Genomic DNA, 13,591 nt, shown 5'->3' with positions numbered 1-13,591 from the left:
GCATCCATAATGAATGGTTGAATGACATGGAATGCTGAATTGACATTCAACAGATTAAACTCAACAATAATAGATCTATTTTTCACATACAAAGGATTTAAAATTTAATACCCATAGAACAGTCGAATGTGAAGAAACAATTTTTTTTTTTTAAATATATATAAATGACATGAAAATATGGCCATTGAACTTTCCAGAGTTCAATGGATGGAAATTTCAATGGATTGATGTTGTATGAAAAGTAAAATGTGGTAGTGGAAATTCATTAATCTTTTAGAGTTTGAATATACTGTGGATTCCTTTACAAATTGTCGTTTTATTTTTGGCAGGTATACAAAGAATTTTGGAATTGAAATTCGAGAAAAAATAAAAGCAACTAATTATCATTGCCTACAATATCACGAGACTGATAGAAATCACACAAATTGCCTACCAATTTAAATAAATAAAGCCAAAGAATACGACAAATTGCCCACTCGTTACTACGTACTTCTTCCCACCATGTTTTCCATAAATGTTGGCCTAGTTGCTGAACTTACTCCATATAAGTAATGAAGAGAGCATTGCAAATATCATAGCAAGGTTATCACTCTCTTTATTCTGTTACATCATTAACCAATTAATAACCTTACATGTCAACAATACTGGATGTGTGCGATATCTATTAATGTTATGAGAGAGAGGTTCAGGTGTCAAAAATATACCTCATGTGCGCGACCAAGTTACATGTCAGACAGACTTCCTTGGGGATAAAGCTCTAAAGCAAACTTTCTCTGCATTATGAAAACAGAAAGAAAAAAAAAATTATTAAATTTTGTCATTCACATACATCCACTCGGACAAAGTTCTAGCTATTGTTCTCATCGAGTTGGGTGTTGCTTTATGTCCTATCCAAATATATTTATGCAATCTAACATCTCAAAGAAAAAAAAAAACTTGATCAGATGACCCAACAAATCAACCCATTTGGGTTTCAATACTTGGGCTAATCCATTAGAAAGAATAAAAACAGATGTATAACATTCTATATCTCATAATGGGTCATTTTGGGTCATGATCCATCTATTCTAAATAATTAGTTTTTGATCCATCTATTTAAATTAAAATATTGATCATCAAGCATTTCTTAGGAATATTATCTCCATTACTTAATGGAATCCTTATACGCCTAGATGCATCATAAATGGGTAGCAGGGTGCACAAGGGTGAATAAATTGTGATTTTAACCACTTATGGATTACTTTGTAACAAGTCTTTCGCATTTAGAAATCAAAGAGATTAGTAAGCAATGTGTTGGTTGTATGACTGTAATTTTCTTGGCACACAAATACAAGATAAAAAAAAAATGCGTAAGAATGATCTTTACCTTTGAAGTTGCCATCTTCATTGCAGATGATGAAAAGACAGAAAAGCAAAATTTTATTAAAAATGGTCAAAAAAAATAGTAAAGAGTGTTTAGTATTGGCACGCAAATGCTAGATAAAGTAGGATTAATGGTATGAATAGGTAACCAAGTACATTTGTCAAGCCTAGGTCAACAAAGCCTATATATAGGACTAGATCGCTAAAGTCCCTACTACCTTTTGTTTAAAAAACACCAATATTGCAAGGCTATAGCTGGTCATAGTGTTTTTAAACAAAAATAGTGACTTTAAGGATTTAGGATGGCGATAAAACCTTTAGTGACGTAAGCATTATAGAAGGTTGGTTACCCATTCACATCAGTAACCCTAAAAAGTAATACAAAAGTTATGGCAAAGTTATATCTTATAAGAATGACACTTACCTCGAAGGCTTGCGTAGTCTCCAACAAATTGATGATATGGATAGAGTTCATTGTCATGCAGCAAAAATCGCCTATTGTCTAGGACGTATTCTCCTGTTGTTAACTGAAATCCGGTTAGATCTCCACCAATGATGTGATTCCATGACTTGTAATAGCCCAACAAATCTTCTTCTTCTTTTTCTTCTTCATTGGTTTTTTTATCATCATACACAAGACTCACCCCACACTCCTCTGTAAGTTGATGTTGTTGACTTGTTACACTAATTGTAATAGTAACATGGTCACCAGCTTCCATCTCATTCAACCCAAACATCCAATGGCTTAAAAATATTAGACACTCTTCGTATACACTGACATTGTCAATGTAATGTTGGTACATCCAAGTCTGGTTCTTTGTGACATTACTAATTACGATCATTGGCATATCAGATGACTCATAATCTGGAAGAAAATATAATGTCTGCAAATAACAGAAATTTAATCCTTTGAACTTGTTAAGAGATGACGGGATGGTAAATGATATTGATGATCCCTTGCCTCTACACCTAATCCAATTCGGCATATCTTCGCCTCCATAAATTGTGCTGAAAATTCCAAATTCATAATACATCTGCCAAATACAAGCCACCTTAATTAATCACCATACAGTATATATACACATACATATTCACACAAAGACAAATAGTTATGTAGAGGAAACCTGAATTTGATACTCCTCTAATCCTCTTAACCAAAAGTTCGTTCCCATCCGCCTATAGTAAACGCATTCTAAATCAGTCCAGCCCAAACTATGTAATATGTTTACATCAACACCTGCCAATGGCTGGATTTTGACCATTCCTTCAAATTCAAAAGACGAGGGTGCTAACGTATCCCAACCTAATCTTAACAGGAGTGGGGACATTTGTGGATCGAATACAACTTTTCCAAGCAATTGCTCACTATAATAGTTATCATCATAATGCAGGATCAACTCTCTTAGTGTGTGAGGAGGATGCTCGACTGAATTCAGCATTGGACAGTCTTTTATACTAAGTATCTCAAGTCTAGGAAGTCTTTTCACACAACTAGGCAGGGAAACAATAGGATTGCCATCTATATATAATTCCTTTAACATGGATAGTGAATTAAAGTCCATGGGAAAGGATTCGGTAGCCAAGTTGTTTTTTGCAAGCGACAACTTTACTAAAGAGCTCGGAAAAGAAATCGCAATGAACTTCAAATCACTTGGTATTGCCTCCAAAATTTCAGAGGATATGGTTTTCATGTTTATGTGGATGGTGTTAGCCTTGAGCATTTCCGGTGAATCCACATCTAGAATCTCGATTTTAGATTCCCCAAGATTACAACCATCTAGTAATAGTGTTTTAACCTTCTTTAACATGCCAATGGCTTTTGGAAGTTTTTCAAGCTTGCTGCAGTAGCTCAGATCAATGAGGACAAGTTCAACACATGCCTCAATTGATTCACAAACCTCAACCAAACCAATGCAGTTTCTAACTATTAGCCTTTCAAGTACAGGGAGCTCATCAAACCCACCGAGAGTGTGAAGTTGATCACAAAAACTAAAGTTTAGAATCTTCATTGATCCAAGCAAACTTCTTTTGACTTTCAAGCCTGACCCAAATAACTGTTGATATGGTGATAAGTTAGAATAGTAGTAAAATTTCAGCGACAGATCAACATGGAAGAATAATAACAGAAGATAAGTTACCTTTTGCCTGCTCTCAAGTCTTTGTGGATTGCTATAACAAATTCCAAATGATTCAATATTGCTATATGACATGTCGAGAGCAACTAGATTATCCATTGGTATGTCTAAAGGTATAGACTTCAAAAGAAACCCATGCATACACAACCATCTTAACTCTTCTGGAAAATTCTCATAGGACCCATTCATTTGCACATAATTTAGTTGTAGTAGCATCAAATTATCCATTTTACTCAATGCATCTGTTTTCAGTTCAAATGGCACACACATCTTCTCTTTCTCAAGCATTCTAAGATCGAGGGCAAGACCTAGAAGATTTCCCTTACCCTAATAAGAAAAGGATTGCCACAAGAATCAAAATTTTATATATATATATATATATATATATATATATATATATATATATATATATATATATATATATATATATATATATATCGAGAAATCAAAATACTTTAAAAGTGGAGGATACTATAAGTGTTCATGGCCTATACCTTTTTTTGTTTCAATACTTTGAATGAATCCTCATGACACCACAGACGACTTCGCTTCCAAGGCTTGTTGGGTGATTCCTGACAAACTATGAATCTTCCCATCTCTTGAAGCAACCGATGCATCATCAGTTTGTTCTTCCTTCCTATATGAAGAAGGCATTTGTTGATAAGATTTGTGATCCCAAGTCGTGTGTTTATATCACATGCCTTTAAAATTGTTTCGCTAACATCTCTATCCATTCCAACAAAAAAGCAAGCAATATGCTTAAACAATTCCTTATCATTTTTTGATGGTAACGAGTCAAAGCTCACTCTCAAGACATTATTAATGTGTGAACCGGATTCTTTCCTTAGCCCTTTCATACACTCTTCCCAATAACCCACGTCTCGATCATATAGAGACTTGCCCAAAACTTCAAGAGCCAATGGATGTCCTTCACAATATTTCACAAGATCTTCTACTACCTTTTCATAACCTGTCTTGGGATCTTTACATATGAATGCATGAAAACACAAAAGGTTTTGTGACGCAGTCTCATATAATCCTTGAAGCATATGCTTGACATGCTTGGGTTTAACATTTGTTTTGAATAGTGCACAACTCTCTGTCAACCATGAATCCTTTGTTGTTATTATTATTTTGCTTCCCGGATGAAAACCTTTGCGTCCAAGTAATGCATCCAACTGGTCGAGATTATTAATATCATCAAGAACTAGAAACATCTTTTTACGGGTTACCACATTCTCTATCTTGGAGGTGTATATAGAAATATCATGTACTTGAATGGAACTTGTTTTTGAAATGTCATCATAGAGTTGTTTTTGTAAATCAGGCAGCCTGAACTTTTCATCACATCTCCTACTGATATCTTCAATATAGCTGCTTGTTTGGAATTCATGACAATGCAACATATAGACATATTTTGCTAAAGATGTCTTTCCGATCCCACTCATACCACAAACAGTTAGTATGTCTGTCATATGTGTGGATGCATCTTTTAACCATGAAGTGACAAATTTTATAGAATAGTCCATCCCAATAAGTAGTGGTAGATCACTCCTTAAAGGTACTTGTAATCTACCGTAGATGTCGTTAACAATTTCCTCAATAAACTCCGTCTCTAGCCTGAAACTTGGTTTTATTAGAAGTATAAAACACAATCCAAGAAACTAATAAACTAAATATAAACATATAATTTATCCAAAGATAGAAATCAACATTAAATAATATTAATCTATTACTTTTAGTTTTTTTTTTTTTCACATCAAAACTATGTCATAGTTACACTTATAACCATATAAGTATCTAAAGTGTAAGGTCCTAATTTTTATGTATAATAAGACCACGACCACCAAAGTAATACAAAATTTCCCACTAATGGGTCACGAAACGTCATATGTTTATAGTTTGTACAAGACCATCAAACCTAAATCTCAATGTGGTTATGCATGAATATGTACATAAATTTGCCGAGTAGTTATAGGTTATCCTTCACTAATGATTTGAAGGTAGTATGATATAATAAAAAGTAGACACATAACTAATTGTTCCCTATTTGGTTTATAACTGAAATGATAATATTACTAAAACTGAGTTTTTTAGATGAAATCATTAATGATAAAAAAAAAAGGTATAACAAACTTTATTTGACATGGTTAATGTATCGATATGAGTTATGAGTCCTCATGAGTCATGTATCGTCGATTCAGCGATTGGACTTAATTTCAGATTCTTTTTGAACTCTCACAGTCTCACACTCACTTACATTCCCTCTCTCTTTCTTGGTCATCACCTCACTCATCCCTCAGCCAAATTCAAGCAAAGACTTAAAGGCAGAAGCTGCATATTCTTCATATCACTGAACTTTATTATTGATATATTTTGTATATGTGGATAAACTTATTGTATTTAATAAAACACGAAACCCTTTCGTTTGTTTTATAACAACAAGAAACTTTTATTATAAAGGAGTTAGCGAGGAGCTTGAGTTACAAAACATTTGAACATTCAGTTTTAGGGGTGTAACACTAATTCAGTTTTAGGGATGTCGCTCTACCCGTTGAGAACCACTCTCACCTATTTTATCGTAGAACACTCAATAAAGATATGTTTCTCATTTCTGGGCTTGCTATTACAGAGAGGGCATAAAGGGGCTCGAGATTTGATCGGGTGGGGAGCCTTCAAAGTCTAGTTCTCCATGCCAAAATATTTTCTTTAGCTGGAGCAATTCTATTTCAAGTAGTCTGAATTGGGCTTTGATCCAGTGAGGATTTATCAATTACTATCCTAAGTGAGGATTCATCAATTATTCTCCTAAGAGAACCAACTGAATATATTCCGTTGTGTCTCAACAACCCACAACAATGTACCATTTTGATAAATAAAAAGGTTGTTGAGGTCCACATTGTGATTGTTGTGTAATATATGTCAATGAAGATGACTAATGGTTCCCCACATCCCTCCTCTATCAGCAACATATATGTCTCTACCAATGCCTCCATCGGAACCATGGATAGATTAAATTTCTTCCTTCCAAATAGATCCTTGATCGCATCTAAAACTCCACCACCATTTCCCAAGGATCCCTAATTTAAACTCCCGAAGACTTCCGATACGAAGGCCTCCCTTTTCCTTACAATTCTACACCTTTTTCCAGGTTATCCAGGTCACCTTCTTGCTGTCATTGCACCCACCTGAAAAGAAATTATTGCGTATACTTTCAAGGCATTTAACCACGATGGTCAGTGCGTTATGATGGGAAAATAAGTGCCAAGGTTTCCAAGCACTGCCTTGCAAAAGGTCAATCTACCACTGAATGGAAGATTTTTTTGCCTTCTATTTAGATATCTTATTTTGAAACTTTTTGATCTAGGGCATCCAATTATTATATTTAGACATACACTCTCACCAAGATGCCAAGGTAGTCGAAGGGAATGGATCCTTCACCACAACTTAGCAATGTATCCATGTTAGCAATTTCAAGATTGCTAACACCAACACCCATCACTTAGCTTTTTGTTAGATTGGCATTAAGACCGGATGTAAGAAGTTGATAATAGGGAAATCCGATCCGTTGTTTACAGACTGATAGTTGAATCTCATAAAATTTGATGGGTTGTTTGATTTCTTTATTTTATTTTATTTATTATTATTTTCTTTTGTTATCTTGTAGTTGTTTGTATAGGATTTTTGTTTCTAATTTTATCTGTTAAAATTGGTTCAGAACTTTTGATTTGAGGTGTGTTTTATCAGGGGTTTTTGGCAATCACTGTTAGTCAGTGCCTTTTGAGATATCTAACAATGTAAGCTGTGCACTAATGCTCACTTATTGGAATCTACCCAAAAATTATGATCATCCTTTCCCGATTGTTCCTTAATGAATGTGGGCTTTATGGACTTCTAAATTATCTTTTTGGTCATCCTTGTTTGTGACTTTGTGGTATAGGTTTTGTAGGGTTATAATCGAAGGAAGTTGGGTGGGTCCAACTCATTTATTCATTTTCATGGCCATATTTATGTGTTTGTTCTAATAAATGACTATGAATGTCGGTGTGCAAATAACCTACTTAATCACACAGAATTTGGGTGTGCAAATGATTTGTAATAATGTGTGTGTTGGTGGGGTCTTGAAATTGTATTTTTAACATTAATTTGTTTGAGATTCTGAACCAATATCGCATGATTTTGACTACACACTTTGGTCAGTTAGAGGGTTTTTTTTCCCTTAGCCTAAAATATGTTTTAGAGTGTCCCTGGAGTGATCACATTATTGAAGACTTAGATTCAGTTTCATGCATCTGAATATCAAATTTAAATGCTTAAAAATATGCCAAGATGATATTGAGAAAACTTCTTGAAATGCAGGGAGAAGTTGATATTGACATTTCATGCATTAATCAAAAAAAATTGTAGTATTAAAATCTGGCTGTGAAGGTGGTTACCTGTCTTTTACATCCTTCCCTTTTAGATTTGAAACTTCTAAAAGTGCTTCGTTCCATCTTTCCATCTTTTCAGTCCATTGACTTCTTTTGTTTGCATTGGTTTCCTCCTCCATCATCTGTTTATGCTTAGCCATTGCATCTCCGAAACTACTTTGTTGCTTCCTGATATGGGTGGGCTCAACATGATAAAATATGGGGATAACAATATGGTTGGATGTCATACGTTGTTCGAGGATTAGCACCAATTCGTCAAGGCACCATGTCGAAGAAGCATAATTCTTGGACAACACGATAACAGAAGCCCTAGATGCTTTGATCGCACTCTCCAATTCTGGTTTCAGTTCTTCCCCACTTTCAATCTCTTCATCATCCAAAAAGGTGGTGATATTGGCACCCATGAGGGCCTTGTTAAGGTGATCTGTGAAACTATGACGAGTGTCAATGCCTCTAAAACTTAAAAACACGTCATATCTGTGACCATGAGTTGATGAAGAAGATGAAGATCCTTCTGAATGTTCAGAGAGAACAACCATTATGAGTTATGGGTTGATGACCCTTCACCCTTCTCACGATTTTGTGTAATTATTTCTCGTTCTTCCCTATGTATACTTTGAACCTCCTCCACACATTATCATTTATGAATGTTTGTTTCACCGCTCTACCTCTTCATTCTCTCAAGCTTTGCATCGCATGCTTTCCTCACTTGTGCCTCAATCTTAAGCTTCAATGCATAATGCATAATGTGTCTACATAAAATCCAAATTATTAATATTTACAATATGCAACGTAGGTCTTATAAAACAACTTAAACTACAATAACAAAACCTTATAGTCATCAATATAAATATTTCAGTAATGATTGAAAGAACAATACATATGCACCTCCGAGCTTTGGGATGCGAATTAGTAAGCTTTGGAAGCAACAAACATACTAGGTACTGATATAGAATGACCATTATATTGTCATGCGAATTATTTAACAAGTGTTTACTCAGTAATTAATTGAATTGATTAATCTGTTTTTCAGTTAATATAAGTTCAAGAAAATGGACTATATATACCAATTTATTCAACCTTTATTGAGATCCATGGTTGTTATTGATCCCCAAAATTAACAAGAACAATCATTTCAAATTTTAAATTAAATTAGATCAAGTAGCAGCATATATATACATCTAAAAGATTGCGACCAACATTGATGGGCCCGGATATTATCTTGAAAGTTGAAACCATCAAGTCATGCTATTTCTATGTTTGATATTTCAAAATATATAATAGAGGAAACTTAGAAGGTAAACGCACTTTATACACAATTAGCATATAGATATAACTCTTGATCTTGAGTTACATCTTGTTTTTAAAAACAATGTAACAATATTTGTTTGCACTCCTCCTAGAAGGCTAGAACACAATTTTGAGTTAACCAAATCCTACTTGTAACTACAACATCCATATGAAAAGGATTTCAAGGTGATGAACCCAACGCACAAATGAGGAAGTGGCCAAGGATGATCACATCTAAAAGTAGATATTATCATTGGTCTCATGTAAGACAACTAAATGCATAACTAGATCATACACAATCGACCCAGAAGCCAACCATGATGACTCAAGCAGATACCAAGGGACCAGCTTGTGCTACATCTACAATCATGTCAATCAAGGAGCCATTGTGCGACAAAGGTGATTTTATTGACAACTAACATAGGTTTTGCTAATCAATGTTTTAGGTGTTATATCTAGAAAGAAATTCCTTATCAACTTTGTACCTGAAACCAAAAAAACCTAATCCAGCTTATTTGCAAATGAATTGAGCATTACTTTACTGATTCAGGATCTAGAAGACACTGCAGTAGCAAAATCTTAATTTTATTTCAAGGAGTATAATATCTAATCATATTCCACAAGCAGCAGATGTCTTCCCATCTGGCTTCAAAAGATCAACATGTTTTAACAATTAACATCGCCACGGAACTTAGGATTATTACAATCAAATAATATTAGAAGCTTCTCCATTATGAATGATTAGGTTACAGATAAGGAACAGATGTTATCATTCAAGAAGATCAGTTATAAAAATCGTGTGTATGAAATTGAACATGTGAAGGAACTAAGGAAGTAATTATCGAGGATTTAAGAATTTCCATATGTGCACAAAGGTTTGTTCATCATTTTGGAATGAAGAACACGCTGGACTGTGTAGTGTGCAGTACTATCCTAATTAAAATATGAAATTGAAGAAAAGTAATTGAAATAAACAAACTATCAATCACCCTGTTAATGAAAAAAAAATGGTTGTAATGTGATTTATAATAAATAAGATGAAATTATATAGTTACCTGTGAACTTGAATCATGCCCCACCGAGGTTCAAACATAAGTTAATGGTTTCCCCTTGTGTACCCAAATCGCATCTCTGTCCCCTTTCCTGTCAAACCAGTGTTTCCCTCCATCACCATCCGGTATGACTCTCGTTATGGTCAGTCCATTCTTTTTTTCTAGGCTTTTGAAGATGAACGACTTTGCAATCTCCGTCCCATTGGAGCGACATGATCTCTAACTTTGCCGAAAATTTGTAGTTTAAGTCGAAGACAAACCTAAAACCAAACTAACTGTAAAGATTAAATTTGCCCTAACTTTTTTCTATTTTTCTATATTCTATTTCGATTTCGATATTGTCATTGTCTTTGGAAGTTCACGATGATATTACTTTGTTAATTTTGACTAAAGTTAAGAACAATGTAATCGATAGATTTTATGGTTTATTTTTGTTATGACTGTGATGTGTACCATATAACCTTTCTATATTACTACAAGTCCATGATGATATTACTTTGTTAATTTTGACCAAAGTTAAGAACAATGTAATCGATAGATTTTATGGTTTATTTTTGTTATGAGTGTGATGTGTTCCATATAACCTCCTTATATTACTACAACTACTTTATACTTTATAACCTGTAAAATTAATTAAATTTTTATAACAAAATTTATATATATTAATCAGTTATTTTAAATAAATCATTATATATATATATCAAAATTTTAAAGTTATTATAACTTCAAATTTAACATATAATAAAAAAATGTAAATTTGAATTTTGAAATAAGTTGCCTAATATAGCTACATGACATATGACATAATATTAATTAGGAGTTATATTAGAGTGACAGTTGATAAAAGGAGATAAAACTATTTATTTATTAGAATAGAGATTTAATAAGAACAGATAAGCTTTGTGTGTTTGGAATTGTTTATTTGAAAGTGTTTATTGATTTATTTTGATAAAGAGTTTTTGGTGTCTAAAAAAATAGTAAGTACTTGTTGACTTAAATAATATGTTTTTTATAAGTCACTTCCCATTTATTTGATAGTTGTTAGACTAAATATTGATTTAGATGACTCAAGCATTGATTGAGTCTTAGATGACTCAAGCATTGATTTTAGATGACTCAAGCATTGATTGAGTCTCTCTGTGTGTGTGAAACTATAACTATATTCAACAATATTAAATGTTGAAAATGATCATTTCACCATTGAGTAAAATATATCTAGGATTGTTACATTGTTACGTAAAAGTAAATTCGCAATAAAAAAATTATATTCTTATCCACATTAAACAAAAATATATAGATACAACTATGAATACATTTTGTCCATATCCTTTCAATTTCACTCCAATCACATACAACACAATCGTTTTTGTTCTATTACACTTTACATCTTTTTTGCATGATACAATTTACATAAATAACACAAGAAACATAGTTTATATCAAAAGCTAAAACACAAACATTACCTTCGGTTCTTTACGTTCAAAACCCAAATGCCTATCTTTCATTGCAAACTTCAACTTATCTCTTTCCACCAATAAATCTTCTAAACGAAATCCATCGTTTTACATTTCCACTGGAATTATCTTGATCATCAATAAACATGTTCTCCCCGTTTACATTTAAGCGGGTGTTTGGCAAAAAAAAATAAAAAATAAAAAAAATAAAAAATATTACTTATTAGCATATTGTTTACCAGTTTATTGACTTAGAAGCTAATTAGGTTATAACATGTGGAAACCATGGTTACAAAATTAATTAAAATTTCATAAAAAACAACTCATAATTATTAATCAATTATTTTAAATAAATTATTAGTTAAGGTATATATATTTTTTAGTTATGCAACATTATAATCTTTGATTCAAATAAATAAATAGATGTTTAAATTAAAATTTTAATCCTAGATTATATGTATTGATGCTTAGAAGACTTGTCATATTAAAATAGAGAAGGAATATAATTATGTTTGGCAAAATATTAATTAAGAGAATCAAAAGAGTGACAAGTGACTGGATATTAAATAGGAGATCTAATTGAGTGACACGTGATAAAAAAACTATTGATTTATTAGAATAGGATAAGTGAGAAGGAATTAACTTATGAAAAAAATGACTTATTACCGGTTTGACATTGATATAAGCTATTTTTTCTCAGATATTTTTTTAGTTTATAACGGTGTGAAACTGCTAATAAGCTAATAAGTTGTTTTGCCAAGCACACTAAATTATGTTAATTAACCATGGAATTTTATAATCTGAATCAGTAACAATATCGAAGTTATTGTTCATAAAAGTCTCACTCACCCCATTGTTTAGGAAATTTCTTTTGATCATCAGATACATGAAGGAGCTAAGCAGGTGGGATATCGGTTATCAGTACTTTTTAAAATAGCGGTGTGAAATATCGGTCCAAAATATCGGACCGCAAAAATCGGTGATATTTACCGATATTTAACTGATATTTACCGATATTTCCAGGCGATTTCCAGATGCAATATCGGTTAAGTAATTTTACTTGTTTTTTTTAGTGTTAAGTCATGGCCTTAAGTCTTATGGACTTAACTTAATTGAACCTGCTATTATGTTAAGTACTTAATTGTTAGTTTTAGGTCATAGACTCATGTTTTAAGTATTAACCAATCTTATTGTTATGTTAATTGTTACATACTTAAGTGTTAACTTGCTAGTCTCTATAGGTTTGATCATGTTGATGTGTTAAGTACATAATTCATAAATGATGATGATGATATTAGAGTTGATGTGGATAATCTAGATAAAATAATTGGATGCCTTGGTTGATGTGGACTTGGAGGAAGGATCCATGGCTTACGTAAGATTATGTTTCAAACATTGAGTATTTTTGAATTTTGACTTTTTATATTACTTTTATATATGTTTTATGTTTATATATATTAATTATGCATGATATAAAAATACCGATATCTCACCGCGATAACCTATATCCCAAATATCGGCGCTTGAACGATATTTGATTTTGGACCGCTATAACTGCCTAGTGAAGGAGAATTCATTTTTTTTCTTTCAGTTCATTCCGGTAATTAATCATTTTAAGTTTGTCCTCAAAATTAGAAATCATTTCAATATCCCTCTCAAAATCGCAAATAGTGGAAGAAGGAACCAATATGGGATTGAGTTTAGGAAAAGGAATAGATGAAACACTTTTACCAACAGAAGCACAGGAAGAGTTATGTTTGAATCGTTGATAGGGATAACATCAGAAGAGAAGAACCAGAAACAACATTTCTGCCCCAACAATGCTCATAGCCTCCTTTTCATTCATGTTGACATCACTGACCCTTTTA

The 13,591-nt window shown here is 32.8% G+C and overlaps 1 protein-coding gene across 1 annotated transcript; it reads right to left on the bottom strand.

The window, feature by feature from the left end:
* Positions 1–355: 355 nt before the first annotated feature.
* Positions 356–10,462, bottom strand: LOC144999612 (disease resistance protein RUN1-like). The gene is made up of 9 exons (XM_078958741.1): positions 10,273–10,462; positions 7,934–8,679; positions 3,992–5,117; positions 3,501–3,824; positions 2,487–3,416; positions 1,787–2,396; positions 1,367–1,381; positions 705–773; positions 356–600 (listed from the first exon to the last, which is right to left on the bottom strand). Exons 2-8 carry the CDS (start codon positions 8,464–8,466, stop codon positions 730–732), a joined length of 3,582 nt encoding a protein of 1,193 aa, XP_078814867.1. The 5' UTR covers positions 8,467–8,679; positions 10,273–10,462; the 3' UTR covers positions 356–600; positions 705–729.
* Positions 10,463–13,591: the final 3,129 nt, after the last annotated feature.

Source organism: Lactuca saligna, chromosome 1 (genome assembly GCF_052625555.1).
Source record: "Lactuca saligna cultivar CGN05327 chromosome 1, ASM5262555v1, whole genome shotgun sequence".
In the NCBI taxonomy this organism is placed as follows: domain Eukaryota; kingdom Viridiplantae; phylum Streptophyta; class Magnoliopsida; order Asterales; family Asteraceae; genus Lactuca; species Lactuca saligna.
This window is presented reverse-complemented; position numbering and strand designations above follow the sequence as displayed.